Source organism: Tamandua tetradactyla, chromosome 1, assembly GCF_023851605.1.
Source record: "Tamandua tetradactyla isolate mTamTet1 chromosome 1, mTamTet1.pri, whole genome shotgun sequence".
In the NCBI taxonomy this organism is placed as follows: Eukaryota; Metazoa; Chordata; class Mammalia; order Pilosa; family Myrmecophagidae; genus Tamandua; species Tamandua tetradactyla.
The window spans coordinates 216,506,222-216,523,822 of NC_135327.1; the positions used below are offsets into that span (position 1 = coordinate 216,506,222).

General features: G+C 44.3%; 1 protein-coding gene across 19 annotated transcripts in view; it reads left to right on the plus strand.

The window, feature by feature from the left end:
• The first annotated feature begins 240 nt into the window (after positions 1-240).
• The window catches only part of PARD3 (par-3 family cell polarity regulator), a 676,839-nt gene continuing 659,478 nt past the window's right edge, over positions 241-17,601 (plus strand). For 9 of the 19 annotated variants that reach the window (XM_077152071.1, XM_077152095.1, XM_077152076.1 and 6 more), the window contains exon 1: positions 242-429. In XM_077152071.1, coding sequence (XP_077008186.1) covers positions 310-429 — 120 coding nt within the window. In that variant the 5' untranslated portion in view covers positions 242-309. Of the gene's footprint in view, positions 430-17,601 lie in introns of all 19 variants that reach the window. The other 10 variants (XM_077152059.1, XM_077152104.1, XM_077152083.1 and 7 more) reach the window with 2 other exon arrangements.

The window sequence follows — 17,601 nt, forward strand, 5'->3', positions numbered from 1 at the left end:
GTGGCCGGAGGCTGCGGGCGCCGAGGCGAGGGCGGAGGGCGGAGGGCGGTCCGCGGGGCAGCGAGAGGCCGGGCCGCGCGGGCCTCCGGGCGCCGGGCATGCGAGCCGAGCGGCCCCCCGGTCCCGCCGCCGCCGCGCGCCCCTAGCCGCCGCCGGCTGCGCCCGGGCGCCTGTTGTGCCGTCCCCGGGCCCGCGGCCCGAGCGCGGGGCTCCGCGGCGCCCAGGGTCCAGCCGCCCCGGCCCGGGGCCGCTCCAGCCGAGGGGCCAGCGAGGTAGCGCCAGCGGGACGGCGGCGGCGGCGGCGGCAGCATGAAAGTGACGGTGTGTTTCGGGAGGACCCGGGTGGTCGTGCCGTGCGGAGACGGCAACATGAAAGTTTTCAACCTCATCCAGCAAGCGGTGACCCGCTACAGGAAGGCCATCGCCAAGGTGAGGGGCCGGGGCCCGGCGCGCGGAGGCGCTGGAGGGGCGGGGGCGGGGGGGCGGCGGGGAAGGGAGGGGGGAGGGAGGAGGAGGAGGCGGAGGAGGAGGGAGGAGGGAAGGCGCCCGGGATCAATATGGCGCTTCCTGGAACCCGGGAGGAGGGAACGCGGAGGGGGAGAGGCGGGGAAAGGGAAAGTGCGGCGGCAGGGCCGCGGGGCCCGGGCGGCCTGGCGGTCGCTCCCACTGGGGACTCCGGCGCTCTCTCCCCAGGAGTTCCCGGGCGGGCTGGAAAGTTTTCAGGCCTGGCCGCCCCGAGCGCCGCATCATGCCCGAGGCCGGGACCCAGTCCGCGGGCCGGGGCGGCGACCGCGCGGGAGGTCCCCGCTGCTCTCTTGCCCCCACCCCGGGGCCGCCCCCTCGGGCTCCGGTCTTGCCTCGGGGCCGGGCCGGGCCGCGGGGTCGCTGGGCAGAGGAGGGGGCAGCCAGCTCCGTGCCCTGGGCCGCCGGCTTCCCCCAGGAGCTTGTGAAAACCAGAAGCAGAAGCCCCCAAGCCAGGGCGCAGGAGGGAGCGTCGGCCGACGCCTCTTTCCTGGGCTGTGGCTGCGGGCAGATGAAATCCAGCCCCAGGCCTTTCCCCGATTCCAGGCCCCGTAGGCAAAGGCTTGGGAAAAGACAACTTTATTAACATTATTTTTTATAAGTGGGAGAAGAGTTTAATCCATATACAACGTAAAGTGGTTGCATTTCTTCCCTTTCCACTCCTTTACTCCGAGTTCGGAGCTGAGAATTGGGGAAGAGGCCAAAGCGAAGAGCCTTTTCCTACTGTTCGACGGCGGCCAGGGGCGGCCCTGCGCCTTTGGGTCGGGCTGGGTATCGGGGAGCAGCCGCTCGGGGTCGGGAAGGCGGCCACGGAGAGCATTTGGGCGGCCTCGGTCGCGAGCATTTGTTGAGTCGACAATCTCCGCGATTCATCTCCCTGTACAGGGCTCATTAAAAAAGAACAACTCTAGAGTGATTCAAGGGCTGAAAAGTTTTCAGCAAGGACCGCGGGTTCTAGCCATCTGGAATTGGTTCCTTGTGGTGCCGGCACTGCCCAGCCAGGACCCGATTTCGGAGTGGAGTGGGTTTCCCTTTTTCTTGGTGCAGTGATAACATTGTTTCCTCTTAGCCGCATTCCTCTACAATGTGTCAGAAGTGAAAAGGCATTTTGTTAAGTTGTTTTATCGGCTATGCCTGTGTTTGACAACAGCCCACACTGAAGTTTCTCTCAAGCACCTGAGGATATTTCCTTTGTGATGTAGTAACTTCTGGTGGAAAGTATGTACCCTTGAGCTTCTCGGACTTGCTAATGGTAGAGAGGCCTCGGTCCTGTAGGCTTTCGGGCTGCAGGTGAGCTCGGGGGTGGCTTTTCAACCTGTATCCAGGATAGGTCCAGAGTGTAGTGTAACATCCTCCACTTCTAAGATAGAGAAGAAAAACTTTGTTACTGTTGTTGTTGTTTTAGTGTGTATTGAAAAAGAAAACAATGCAACTGCATAAATTTGATGTCTTAAAGATAATCTTGGGGGGGGGGGGAGCGATTAGGAACCTGCCACTTTGATGGAAAATGTTGACTTCCATGTATTTGACAACTCGAAAATGTTTCTTTACAGTTGGTTGAACACTTTTATTGAAAAGCAAATAAAATTAGTGGAAATTTGGCATCTGTGTATCTTGCAAAGCCTGCAAGAAAAAAGCATCTTTGTTTAATATTTTAAAGGTTCGTATATGATTGGCACTTTATGATCTAAATGTTCTAAATCAATAAACAGATTGCCCATGCAACTCTAGAAGCCAACAAAATAAGTCAGGATAGGAAAGAGAAATACAGTAAAATATGCTCTGCAATGTGTGAGGTTCTGGAAAGGGGAGAAGGTGATGGACGTTTTCTTTCAGCTTTATTAATTCTACAGTGTTTAAAATTATGTTTCCTCATGCACACAATGGACCTTGATTGGGAGATACAGATGGGGGATATGATTGATTGAACATTCATTCCAGCAAAAAATTTTAAGCATTTACTGTGTCCCAGGCACTCTTGGGGGTGGGGCTGAAGGGGGGTGAGTTGATACTCAGTGACCCATTGGCAGGTTTGTGGAAAATAGATTGTGAGAGTCTGGGACTAGTGTCCCCAGTGTGCAGGAGTGTGATGTGGGCAGTGAAGAGAAGGGGCTGAGATGCTAGGTGGGTGAGGTTGAGAGGTGGGAGACAATAGGCCTGGACCTTGTTCTTGAGTCTTAGTGGTGGTTGACCTGGGAGCCTAGAAGCAGGAGCACTTTTCCTAAGGGAGCCTTGGGAGGTATTATGAAGAGGCATGTGAGCTGAGTTTTGAAGGGTACTTAGGAGATAATCAGATGGAGAAGAAATGTCAGGTGATTCTCTGAGGGGGGTGATGATCGTAGACTTGGTTGTAAACAAGAGGTAGCATCAGATGATTCAGGGGTTTTCCGAATTATTGTTCTTTCAGTGCAACTCACAGCGTGGCAGGGGAGTTTTAAGATGGGCTTTGCAGTACATGAAGTGTAATCAGGTCGCAGCACTGTTTTGACTCAAATTTTCGGAAAGACATGAGTGAGCATCTCCAAGAACCTTTTTTCTCTTAAATTGTTAGGTAGTGATTAAAATGAATCCTTACTTCTCACTTGCCCTATCCCATTTAAGATGATTACAGAACAAACACACATTAACACTTGCATCAGCTTTTATTCTTTTATCTCTTCCTTACCCCTTATTGTTTACTAGAACAAGATTAATTCTGTATAGAGGGTTGAGTAGCTGGGTAGCTGCAGAGTGGTGTTTAGGTTGCTAGGTGACATGTGGTGATGAGCTCCCATCTGGTAGGGGAAGATGTGGGCAGATCATATTAATGACTTCATGTAAAAGCCAACCAAGCCAAAAAAATTAACCCCCCCAAAACAAAATCAAAACCTGATAACAACAACAACTTCATGCAACAAAAGAAAAAGGAGAAAAAGAAAAATCAAAACTCACCAAGTCTTTCTCTGCCGGGTTTCATTTACTGCATTGTATTTGAGTTGTATTCTCTTCAGATTAAATAAATGAATTTTTTTCTGGACAGCAGGGTGGGGTCACTTACCACCAGAAATGTCCTCAGTAAGCAGATATTAGAGGGCTTGCATTTAGTCCTATGTGGTTGTTATTGCTTCAGTAGAAAAGGTTTTGGTGGTTAGGATCACCGATGGGTGGACACTTCTTGACTGTCCCCATCTGTCCATCCTCACCCAGACGGTCTCTGAGGAAGGTGTCATGTTAGATATAGAGAAGCAGGTTTATGGGCCTTTCTCCTGAATGCTTAGAATGGGGAGGAGTGACTGACCACGTACGTGTCCGTTCTTTTCCTGGAGACTAATTCACTCCTGATTCCCAGTGGACACCGGGTGCAGAGTGCCAATGTTGAGGATGGTATTTGGCTGCTGTGTGCAAAGAATCAGACTGCTGTGTTAAAGTGTGCAGTAGAGTCTGATAAAGAGCCATCAGATTCTACTCCTGCCCTCAAGAAGAATATAATCTAGTTTAGGAGACAGCACAAATGTATAAAACTGTAAATAACAATAGGGGGTCGCCTCTAATTGACAATAGGGTGGTAGTGACAGCTATTGTTTCTGGGTCTCAGAGGTGGGAGCTGTCTTTATGGCATGGAGATGGGGGGAACCCCATTCAGACCCTGGAATTGCATCAGGCCTTGGTTTAGGGCGGTGCTTCCTGACTGGGTGGTGGGATCCCTGTGGTTCTGGTTCTGTAGGCTTGCAGTGGGGTGCAGACGTGAGAGTCTGGGGAGGCTGCCCTGTGGTTCTGAGAAGTGGTGGCATGGGGGCATTCTAGGAAAGAGAACAGTGGGACACAGGTGCTTCCCACAGCCAAGGCCAGTTTGGCTCTGCTGAGGGTTCGGGTTGGACTGGTGGTTTGGGATCCAGATGAGAGGACCGTGGAGGCCAGTGCAGGACACAGGGAGTGTTTATCACCCGTGTGAGGGAGCAGGGCCGTGATGCAATGAGCAGCTGCTTGGACAGGCTCCTCAGTCCAAAGACATCCTGCTTAGCCCGCTGCTAAGGAACTGGCAGGAGAGGGGACTGAAGGGCGAGCATGGGTGCAGGCAGTTCCTGGAACCTCTTAGCTCACTTTATTTGACCTGATTAGCCCTTTCCTCTGTGGGGGGTGGGGGTGAGCTTTGAACTGGTTTGGAGACCCAGGACCATTTATACGTTTACCGTTGGGCACATCAGTCCCTCTGAGCCTCACTTCCCTCATCTGAAAATGGGATAATCCCTGGCAGGGTTAACTCGAATGTAACAGGACGTGGGCTGTGCAGCTCTTCGGCACCAGGCCTGGTCTGCGGTAACCGCCTGGTAAATATTAGTTGAATGCCTGGTGTGGTTCACCCACCAAATGTTTTATTCCCTGGAAAACTTTCCTAATAGTGGGAGCTATTCCTGTATGGGCTTTTCCTCTTCATTTCAAGGCAGTGTAATTTAGTTAAAGACTAGGTAGAAATGTTAGTATCTGCCTAAGTATCACCACAATGAAAAAGTATGTGGGGGGAGGGGGATAAAAGTGTGTGTGTGTGCTGGGGGAGGGGGGGCAGGGCATGTAAAAGCCGCCATTATTTGCTTTATTATAGGTTGATAATCTGGGTCTCCGGTTTTTGTGACACTGTCCCTTTCTCCCAAGCTTGGATACTTAAGTGTTATTTAATAGCAATTTATTGTTTTTTAAAAAAACAACTTGGGTTTCTGAATGGTAACTAATTGTACGTTTGAAAGTGTGCTCCCCCCCCCCCCCCCCAGGCACTGCTGATTACTAAAAGGTAAGTCATGGTTTTAATGAAAAATCTTGTGGTTAGTATGAGTTTTTTGTCTGTGAATAAATGTATGACTGAGCTTTGTTACACGTTTACAAGCTTATTGAAGCTTTCAGGGAAATAGTTATACTATTGCAGGGATTGAGTGGAAATAGAGGCAAGCATAAAAGTAGTGAAATAAAGACAATTTATTATTTTTATTAACGTTTTCAGTCTTCCCTTTCAAAAAGGAAAAAGAAACCAACCATATTTGAAAGGCTGGTCTTTCTAAAATTCAAATCGAATTGTACTCTTCTCCTTAAGTGCCTCTGTGACCACTCTCTTCCTCAGAGGGCAAGTCCTGCCCCCCAGCACAGCCTACCCCTTCCCGCCTCCCAGCCTTCTGCTCACCAGAACCCATGCCTCATACCTCAGTTGCCTTGCTTGCTCATTCCTGCCTCCAGCTCTCGCATTTTCTGTTTCTTCTGCTTGGGATGCTTGCTCCCTCTTCACACTCAGAGTATCTACCCATCCACTGATCCAGCGAAAACCAGCCATCTCTGGGAGACTGTCCCTGCACCCTAAGGCTGTTTAAGGGGCCCCCTCCTTGGTGCTGTTCAACTTAAATGATGCATACACCTTACTGTGTGTTATTTAAGTGTGTTTGTCTATCGACTAGAACTGTGTCCCCTTCTCCTACTGGGTGAAATACTTCAAGGTGCTGGCCCTGCCCCAGCCGTGTTTGTATAGCTAGTGTCTGTCACAGAGTGTCACATAAAAGTTGAATAAAGAGCTGAGAATAGACACATCAGCATACATTCACACACATGTGTTACCCTTTTACTTAGGAGACTGTAACCAGCACTTGTTACTTTTAAGGACTTTCTTGTGTGTTCGACATATTGGCATAAACAGCTTGTAATTAAAATGAAGATGTAATATGATTTGGAGTATCTGGAAGTTGTTCTTTTGTGGCAGTTATTTTGAAGGGGGCAGGGAGTTCTGTCTTTGAATTTTTTCTCCAGATCAAGCAGAGGGTGGTCCTGGGGCCAGGTTCAAGGAAGGTGGCCAGGGCAGTGTGGGAATCTGGCCCTGAAACACACCTATGCTTGGTCTGGCGCCTGTAATTCTGTCAGTTGTGATCCTTGGGTAAATGCCAGGACTAAACAGAAATGTTTGGGATCTGTGATTCACAGGGAGAATCTGGCCAATATGTAGTGTTTCTTGAATAGTGGTGAGCATGTATGACTTGGTCGTGGTGGGAACATTTACCATTCCAATTGAGCCACCTTTATGGGTTGAATTATGCCCCCCCCCGCCCCCACAAAAGACATGCCCAAGTCCTATCTGTGGTCCTGTGAATGTGACCTTTATGAAAAGGCAACTTTTGAAGGTATTATTAGTTGAGGAGGCCAAACTAGCTTAGGTTGGCCATTAATCCTATATGACTGTTGACCTAATAAAAAGAGGTCATATGGGCATACAGAGAAGAGAAGAGGGCTGTCTGACAGCCGAGGCAGAGCTCGAAGCCCAAGGACTGCTGGCAAACCACCAGATGCCAGGAGAGAGACATGGAATAGAGTCTTCCCTTGAGATCTCAGAGGGAGCACAGCCTGCCAACACCTTGATTTCAGATTGTATCCTTCAGGACTGTGAGACATTCGTTTGTGGTCCTTCCTAGCAGACCTAGGAAGCTTAAGAGAACCGCTAACCCGTGGAAGGAGGCTCTGTCTCTCCTGGGAGGTGAACCTCTAGAGTTGGATGCAGGTTGGTGGTGATGGACACCCAGTAGATTATCAGAGCCCTCTTTCTGTTTTCAAGGCAGGAAAGAAGTGCTTGGCATTTCCAGGAAGATGCTTTTGACAGCCAGGAAGGTGGTCTTTATAGGTTATTTTTCATGGTTGTCCCCATTCACGCTTATTTGGGGTTTTTCTCTAGCTTTCTTCTCATGCAGCATTCTTCATTGGAACCAAGGTCAGTGGCAGTAGAGCAGGGGCTTAGTAAATTTATAAAAATTTACCTAGTTTGGGACTTTTTCTGCTTTATGTGGGAAATGGGAAAACGGGTTTAATTATGAAAAGAAATGCACACTCAGTGAGTGATCGAAGTCTTTTGATCATTATTTTATCCTATTTTGTTTGAAATAGGGTTTTGTTTTTGGAGTGATAATGTAAAACTGACTTTCCTTCATAGCTGTTTTTTAGGTGGTTCATGCTTTAAATTTTACTTTTGCTTATTCTTTTTTCTTCATTAGATGATATAAGGACTCACAAATAGGATTTCAAGTTTCACATCCAAATGACTTGAATTGTCAAGAGAAATGAAGTTGCATTTCCACAAAAAAGCTCACTACACAAGAACTTGTACAGCAGCATTGTCCACAGCCAAAAAGTGGAAAAACCCAAATGTCCATCAACAGATAAATGGATAAACAATGTGTGGGTTTCCATAAATTGGACCATTATTTAGCAATGAAAAGGAACAGAATACTACAAATGGGTGACCTTGAAAACATTATGCCAAGTGAAAAAAGCCAATCGCAAAAAACCTCATATATTGTATGATTCCATTAATAGAAAGTGTCCAGAATAGGCAAATCTATAGAGACAGAAAATAGATTGCTTCAGGCTAGAAATTGGGGGGAATGGGCAGTGACTGCTGATGAGTCCTACATTTTCTTTTGGGGTGATGAAAGTATTCTTTATTTAGACAATGGTGGTGGTTGCACAACTCTGAATATACTAAAAGTCACTGAATCACACACTTTAAATGGGTGGATATTAATGTTACAAGATTATATCTCAGTGAAGATTATTAAAATATATAAACCTTCCTGAACATGGCTCCTTTTTCATAGCAACATGTATTTATGTGAAAGGGGTATTCAAAAACTTCAAATGAAAACATGTAAACCTTACTTTCTAGGACATGCCCCCTCTCTCGGTCATGTTTGGTATGTTCTTGACTACTGGGGCTTCAAGCCCCTTGGTTTCTCCTTGCCATCCCCCCTTCTTCCCACATTAAAGGCTTCACGAACTGTTCCTCTACTCTCTCTCAGTCAGATACACCTTCCCACCCAGCTGCCTTTGCTGAGTGAAGGTTGACTTGGATGCCCCAGCAGTGTCCATAATGGAAGAGCTTTTCCAGTTTTTCCGTTTTGTGCCCCACTAGTTTTGATCTTGCCAAATCCCACAAGCTCTATGAGCTTCACCTTTCCCATCCATTATTTCTGACCCACTCAGATATATTCAGAAGTGCTGGGTTCTATCCATCAGTCTCCTGAGCTAGTCAGATGCTTCTGGTCTGCTTGGTCAACTTCAGTGCTCTCTGGGACCATGAGACATGAATGTTCTGCAGAAGATATTTCAGAGGAGCAAACAGGGCACAGAACTTACTCCACTCATCTACCCCGTGAGAATATTTTGCTTCCCTTACTTTGAAAATGATAGGGCTCATCCTCCAGGTCATAAAACAAGAGTCTGGGTAAATTTTGCCTAGGGTGTCCTTTGGAATTTCTTATTGTCTCAAGAGAAATATATATTTATAAGATAAATCACATGCTCAGGGTGGGCCGCTGTGGCTCAGCAGGCAGAGTTCTTGCCTGCCATGCCGGAGACCCAGGTTCGATTCCCGGTGCCTGCCCATGCAAAAAACAAACAATCAAACAATAAAAAAAACACATGCTCAGGAGTGACTTAATAGGCCATTCTCTCGGTGAATTATGACTAAATGCGTGTCTGCTGTGTGTTTATATATATGCACCATACATATATATTCGTGAAGTTCATGTTTTTATAAAGGTTTAAACTTACGTGGCTTAGAGATGACAATCAGGTAAATATTATTTCTCCCACTCTGAATGTGCGTAGTGTTTCAGACATCGTAGATTTACGTTTTTGGCACTCAGATATATTTTTTCTGGTATATGGTTTATCTGTTCTTGTAATTTGTACTGTATCACTTTAGGTTCAACACCTTGTGTCAAAACAGTGGTGGTGACCATGTTTTCCCTATTTCTATAGAATGGTACATCTTATTAAAGAATGTCATACACTGGGCAGTGAAGGACAGATTCCCAGTTTGCTGGGTCTTGTTTAATGGGAATAGTCAGTGCTTGACTTGTTAGGTAACTGGTCCTTTTTCCAGCAGCCTTTCAGTTTTTCAGAAGGAAAGTGGCATCAACAATCCAGCTGAAAAATAGGATGGCTGTAAAGGCTTGGGGATTAGGGAAGGATGAATGACATTGGGTCATGTTGGTAGATGATTTAAGTTCATAGTGGTGAATGAAATTGAGTCTATTCCCAAAAAGGCCTCTTTGAGATAATCTTAAAATAAAAATCAATGTTCCCTTCTTTAACAACTTCAGAAAACAACTTGCTATATGTCTCAAAAACTTAAAGTTGCTAAGTAATCAAGATGCATTTTATTAACACTTTAAAAGCAGTGTGCCCTTTTTGTGTAGGTGGTTGATATGGAAATGGACTTTTTGTGCTATTTCTTTTAACTGTACGATAAAAATTGGAAAAATCTTTTCATGTCTGTGCTTTTTATTTTCTAAACCCAGTATTAAGTCCAAAATTAAAAATAAATCCTTTCCCAGGAAGCACATTTTCTTATACCATAAAGTCATATAACCCAGTGTGCAAAGTCATATGTGAATAACGGTTACCTGGGTTCCTGCCCAGTGGGGTTTTACTGCAAACTCAGATTTCCATTATAGCCGGCAGCACCTGCAGAAAAGGGAGGTAGAATGTACAGGATATTGGTTCCTGATGTACCACACGCAGGATGTGACCAATCATTAAATCCATTAAAGTTGAGTACAGAATTTGGGACCTTTACATTTTGTTAGAGATCTGGAAAAAACCTTTCTGAACAAATCAGGTGCATCTGAAAATGAAAGTGCGTTGTCTAGGATTGAAAACTAGATAACTGCATCTGGGAGATGGTGACATTTTAGCATTTGTACCATTTTTAAGGAGTATGAAAAGAAGATATTTTAAATTACGCAGGCACACACTATCAGAAATATGCTTTTATAAGGAAATCTGGAAAGCTAATAACTCCCTGGTGATTTTCTAAGGTGGGGTCAGTTTTTTCTTTTGTAATGTGCAAACTACTGCAAAAAAACAGATATTTGTAAAAACACAATTGGCCGAGAGTGAGAAGTTTGGGGGTGGCTGTTTTTACTCCCAGGTGGCAGGTACATTAGAGTGGCGACTCTGGGTCAGAATTTAGAAAAGTCGATTTCATAATTTGTGTGTCTGACAATAAGAACCTTTGTGAGCCCAGGGTCATTTCCTTCTGATACCATCTCCTCCATGGGATGATTGTCAGGGTTAAAAGAGAGATGTGAAAGAACGTTACAGAAAGTTAAATGGAGTAGATGTTAGCTGTTAACTCTTCTTTCCTTTTCAGCTAAGAATCATTGGCAGTGGTTAAGGCTTCCTTGTATGAGTTTTTCTAAATGGTTTCTTCTCATCCTCGATAGAACGGCACTAGATGTGGGAAACAATGTGTGGCAAAATTCTTCTCCCTTTAAAAATTGTTCAAGGAATCATTCTTCTACAATTTAAGAAATAAAATCCCAGTGACATTGATTTGGATGCCCCAAAGATGTCCACAATGGAAGAGCTTTTCCAGTTTTTTGGTTTTGTCCCCAGTAATTTTGAGCTTTGGCAAATCCCACAAGCTCTGCAAGTCTCAATTTTTCCATTTATAAATTGGGGAATGTTATCTTTTTTTTTTTTTTTTTTTTTTTTTGCATGGGCAGGCACCATAATCGAACCTGGGTCCGGAACTTTGCCTGCTGAGCCACCTTGGCCTGCCTGGGGGTGTTATCTTTTGACAACTGTCATGAAGATAAATGACTTAATGTGTTAATGTTCCTATCGTATAGTATGTGCTTAGTGAATATTCTTTTTCTTTCCCAAGCTTTAAGCATAGATTAGGTACAATTAAAAAAAAAAATTTTAATGGCAACCTTTACACACATACAGTCCATATGTGGTGTACAGTCAGTGGCTTACAGTGTCATCACATAGTTGTGTATTCATCACCATGATGATTTTTAGAACATTTGCATCACTGCAGAAAAAAAAATAAAAAGAAAAAAGAAAAAACTCATGCATCCCATACCCCTTACTCCTCCCTCTCATTGGCCACTCGTATTTCAATCTGTACATTTTAGGCACAATTTTAATGGCTATTTTACAAAGTAAAACTCAACTTGAGTTTTCAGACTTGGGCCTGAAAGGGTCATTGTTTCCTTCTGAAAGTACTGCTGAAGTTTTAGGTATGAGTATTTACTAATTCAACTGGAAATAGAGGAAATCATTCTAGGTTCAAGAAAGTTCAGATCTCTCAAAACTGATTCACTTACAGATTGAGGAGAATTGAGTTTGGCTAGGTATCATCGCTTGGTGGATTTTTCTACTATTAGTCCTTGTTACTATCTAAAATAATTGCAGCTGCTCACTGCTAGATCAAAGGATATCATGTAAAAATTTCTTTGCTGTATTTACAGTATTTTAGAAGGCATTAGTTATACATTTTTCCTTTTTTTAAAGGTCTTTTTAAAATTCTTTTGGAAAGAATAATACTGGAGACTGTAAATACTATTGATATTTATAAAATGCACTGAAGTTTTAAGACCTTTAGCATGTACTAACTAGTACTAGTTCTGAGAATACCTTGGAGCTCAAAGAGATAATCTCAGCAATAAAATAAAATGGGAAAGTTGACGTTTTTGTAACCTCTCTAATCCTTTATTATATAGGCCTCTATAATTCTTGTGCCCATAATACTACTTTGCTCTTCTCTGGATCTTAAGATGGTGATTTTGGGCAGCTAAATCAGCAATAAAAGAACACAACATCTTTTGCTTAGGTAGGTAGTTTTAAGGGTTGACAGATTGATGCAACTTTAATACCTTAGTTCAGCTGAAGGTATTAGTATGAACTAATGCCAATCTCCTGAAAACTTCACCAAGAAGTTGACCTATTTATCATACTGAATAGGGAGTGGTGCTTTAAGGCTTGCTCAGGTTTTGGGCATGGCAGTACTGTTGCATCATATTTGCAAAATTATCAGCACTTTAGCTTCATATTCAAAAAGAACACCTCTTCTAATTCATCTTTCCCCCAGCACAGTATGGAAAGTTGTTTTCCTCTCTTTGAGATTTTAAGCATCTTATTAATTAAGGTAATGGTCTCTCCCTCTCACCAAATGTGATTAGGGAAGTTGCTAAGTAGTGATTAAAATAATAAGCTTATCTAGTTGTGCAACTTCTGTATTTTGACTTTGGTCCCTTCCAGTGTTTGTTTGTAAACATTGTTGCATATGAGTGCATTTGAAATCCAAAGCTTTTGCTTCATAAAAGACATGAAAAAGAGTGGGAGATCGGAAAGATTTTTTTCTTTTTCTCCTCATATCTTGCTCCTTGTTTTTGTGCTTTACTAATGAAAGTGATGAATGATACTTTCAAAAACTTTCCAGAATACCCAAGCATTTCATAAAAGTATAGAGAGTTTTAGACAGATCTTAGTCTGTTTTGATAGGTGTATGGATGAGATTTCAGTCTGAGCCGAAGAGGTTTTTGGTCCTGGGCTCAGTGTTTTCACCTATGAGACAGAAAGCTACTTCCTTTATGAATTCAGGGGAGTGATAGTTTCAGCTCTTTGCTTTTGGTGTACTAAGGCATTTTAGGTCAGGACGCTGATGATTGAAAGCTCTTGCACAAGAGGTGCTGCATCAAGGACATCTTTTTTTTTTTGTATGCTGCATAGTGGGGGTCACATTTCATTCTTTTTCCATGTGACTAGCCCATTATTGTAGCACCATTTGTTGACTTTTTGGGGGGGGGAGGTGGGGGAAGTGCACAAGCTGGGAAAGAACCTGGGTCTCCGGCATGGCAGACCAGAATTCTACCACTGAACTATCCTTGCATCCCCAGGGACATAATTTTATCTGCCTATCAGGTTGGAGAGTTACTATAGACAGGACCTTAAGCTGTGATATCCCTCACCATTTCTCAGCCATAATTTATTGAGAAGGAATTCTGGAGAGGTAGGTGGAGAACCAGGAGATATTGTTCTCAAGAAATAGTGGTAGTAAAACCATGATTATTAAGAGTAGTGGCATTTATAGAGCCGGTTTTATAGCAGACCCTAAATGTATACATTAATCCCATTGGGGGTGGGGGTGGGGTGTTGATATGGTCCTTAGTTTTATAGATAAGGAGGCTTGGGCTAAAGAGAATAAGAAAGTTGCCAAAGGCTGCGTATCTGTTACATGGCTTGACCTTTTTAGGCCCATCTGATGGTGGAGCCTCTGCTGTGAATCCATCAATTAACAACTGATATGGGCTGTGCAACCTAAGATGTTGCAATTCCACCAGAATGAGTAACCAGTGCCTGTAGAAGAACAGGTTCTTTACTGACTTTGGTTTGTTGAATGGCTCACATGGGTTTAGGGAAGAAGTGTTTCTCTGGGATGACATTAAGTTGATGAGGGTCAAGAAGGCTTGACTAGCTGTCAGAAACCCTTACTACACATGCAGAATCTCTGACTCCATCCCAGACCCACTATATCTGAATCTACGTTTGAATAAGTTCCCCAGATGGTACCAGAGCAGTTGTTTTCAACCCTGGCTGCAAGGTAGAAACACCTGAAAGGTTTTTAAAAAAAATGGGTGCCCAGGTTCCAACACAGACTAAGAGAATAAAGTTTTTTGGGGTTAGAGTTGGATATTTATATTTCTACCCAGCTCCTCAAGCAGTTCTCTGTACAGGCAGAGTTGGTCTAGAGCAACCACCAGATGGTTTGGGCTGTTTTGTTACGTGATGTGGGGCCCTGCTTTGCTTTTTGGTTGTGCACCGAGATTTCCAGAGTACAGGTTGAGGGGATCAGGCAGGTTGCCCAGGGGTGGCCCCTTGTGTGACAATGTGCCAGTCTCTACATTTTCATTTCTGACTTTTTTAGTTATCCAATTCTCCTGCCTGTTAATTTTGTTGACATTTATGTATGGAAACAACTGACAATACGTATGTTAGATGTTTCTTTGGTTTGGGTAGTTAACCCTTAACAATGCCTAGTCTGAGTTTAAAAATCACTGTTCTGCGATGATGGCTCAGCAGGCACAGTTCTCACCTGCTGTGCCGGAGACCCTGGTTCGATTCCCGGTGCCTGCCCATGCAAAAAAAAAAAAAAAAAGAAGAAGAAGAAAAAAGACATTACAGGGGATAATGGTGAGGGGCGGGGTAGGTGGGGAAGGTCAGGTTCGCTAAAAACACTTGAGTTCTGCAGTGAGCGACATTCTGTCCTCCGGGTACATCATGATATATAGACACAGGACAACCAAGATGTTTGGTTTTAGGTAAATAAGGGGAAGAAGACTTATGTGCAGCGAACCAAACACCTCTCTTACTAGAGTATTATTCTGGTTATCTAATGCTGCACAACCAGCTGCTGCAAAACTTAGTGGCTTAAATCAACAACTTTGTAATTTTACCTCCTAATTTTGTGGCTTGGGAATTTGGGTAGGGTTCAGCTGGATGGTTCTTCTGCTCTACATGAAGTCAACTGGGACTGGTATTCAGCTGACAAGTGGCCTGGTTTTGAGGGTCTCGGGTGATTTCACTTTCATGTCAGGTGCTGGGCAGGTAGAGCTGGGAGGTTGGGCTCAGCTGGGATTGCTGCTGGAGTACCTAGCCATGGTCTCTCCAGCATGGTGGTCTCAGGTTAGTTGGACTTTGGAAGCTTGTGGCTTCCATAGAGAGTTGTTCCAGAAGTCAGGAGGGTGACATTATTGCCAGTCTCTTAAGACCTAGGCCTATAGAAACCAGTACAGAATGATTTCTCCTGTGTTCTATCCACCAGAACAGTCATAGAGCCTGCCTACATTCAAGGGAGGCCAGGTAGGCTCCACGTCTCAATGTGATGAGTGTCAAAGAACTTGTGGCCCTCTTTCATCTGCCGTAGGTATGTGTGTACAAAGCATATTGTTTTGTGTCATGTTGCAAAATTATTCTTTTCTTGATCTGGGCAAGGGCTAATAAAATGTATACTCTGAACTTTTGAGACCGACAAACCTAAGAAGTAGTTTGTGTTCGTATTTCACCAGTCCAGAGATCTGACAGCTTTCCCAGGCTACATGGTAGAAAGAGCTCATGATAATAACACCTTAGTTTTCTGTAGCATCTTCTTCTAAGAGGTTCAGGGTGCTTGTAGCACTCATGACCCTTTATTGGAATGCCCTGTGATGTATGTAAGCCATCCTATCCCCCAAGTTCATATCCAGGTGAGCGAATGAAGTAGTTTCATTGGTCTACCAACGAATAGTGTTCATTCAGAAGGCAAGTTCACCTAATGATCCATTTGACAATTAGAACTAAAGTACGAATCTACCATTCTTAGATATGATTCTAGAAAATGTGGAAATTGCCTTTTGAACATCTGGTAATATTTAAAAATTATATTCCATTTACCAAAAAAGTGTCACAGTTAAAGAAAAATCTGCTATTTTTCTAATATGAACATTTTTTTTAGTAGAAGTTCACTGCTGTTGCATCACAGAGGTGCTTGGTTGTAATGGATTAAATGCTAATGCTCAGCAAAGAGACGGAACGAGCAAAGGCATTTGTACGGCTGTCCCTCTTCAGGAGACTGCGACCCATGCTGAAGGTGACATCGCAAGCTGGAATTCCATGTCTACTGGGTGGTCTCAGGTTCTGAGGCCCCCCCATTATGAGACCATCTCCTTGTGCTTATGGGCAATTAAATGGATTCTCGAGGATAATTTAAGCATATGTGAAATTTGCTTTACCCTGCCATATAGAGGCTGACCTTTGAGAAGGATATAACTCTGCTGTGATACCTACCTTTGATCTTGCTAGTTGAGTTTTGCTTAAAATGAGATGCATTACATATAATTGACATGTACCAGGTTTTGGAAATATAAAAATCTCCTATTTTTTTTATTGCTGTCTCCTGGTTTATAGATGTCTACCCCATAATGGAAGGATCCAGCCTACATATTTCCAATAGAGTAAACTTCCTAAGGAAAGCTTTCATTAAGTTACTCTCTGTTACTGAGAAATCCATGGTTTTCCAGGTAAAATTCAAATTTACCTCCCTAAAAATTGGACCCAGCCTACTACCTTTTGCCCCTTTCCTTCCTCTGTCCCTCTTCACTTTACCCCGTCTTGATGTAACTTAGCCTCTCACCATCCACCCAAATTGGGCCATACTTTCCAGTTCCCTTGCTTTGGTGGCCCTCTTGGCCTGGAACCTTCTCTCCTCTCTTGTCTCTCTCACCTTGTTTCACCTACACTGCTGTCAGCGGGATCTTTTTTCCCCAGAAAGCTTCAGAGACAACCTTTTGCCTCCAGGCAAGTCCCTTCCCTTCCACCCCACCCCCGAGATGGCATTCAAGACTCTGGTCTCCTCTCTGCCCCCAGGTCTCCCTGCTGGGGGCTCCTTCTCAGCTCCCCAGCCCCAGCCCCAGCCCCGAGAGCACACACTGCCTGGTGGAAGGATTCACAACAGATATGTCCAATTAAGGGGATCTAAGAAATCGCTGGGCAAACACTCTTTGAAAGGAAGTTCCCCCAACAATTTTGACTGTTATTACATGTTTTATGACTTGTAAATAATTAAAAGTGAATGGACCTTTAAGAGAGAATGCGCTGATACCATCAAGAAGAATTTCTTAAACCCCCTTTAGCAAGAGGGCTCATTCTAGGAGCTTGTCTCCATGAAAAGCCACTGCCGGCTTGGACTTGGGCTGCTGTCAGCTGGGGCCTGATGCGCTGGATTTACTACATTCAGGTGTTGCTGTAAAGATTATGGGTGGATGTGCAAGTTCCAGGTGGCAGATGACTTGTTCATGAAGTAGATAAAAGAGGGCGAAATGTATTCTTTGTGGAGAAAACACGGTCCCATAATTAATGCTTTAGTTAATTAAGAAACACTCCTCTGTTTCCATGTAGCCAAAAGTTTTTTTTTTTTTTCCATCTTTTGTATTTAAATCTGAAAGGCTATATGGTGTGTTTTTGGCTGTACTCTTGTTGAGTGGAGTCTTCGGAGTATCGGGAAGCAGAGATTTTGAATTGAGCAAGGAAAGTGAAAATGGGTAGCTTGGACTGGATGTTGGAAGTAGCGATCTCGGGTTGGGGAGAGTCCTTGGACTTCGCTCCCTGGGCACTGGTTTCTCTCTTCCAGCGTTGTACATGGCAACAGGTAGATGGAAAGAGTCTTGACGAGTGCAGGCAGCTTCGTGCAGAGATTGACACATCCATCTCTAGGAGGCACCTGAAGAGAAGTTCAAGGAAATTTAGAGT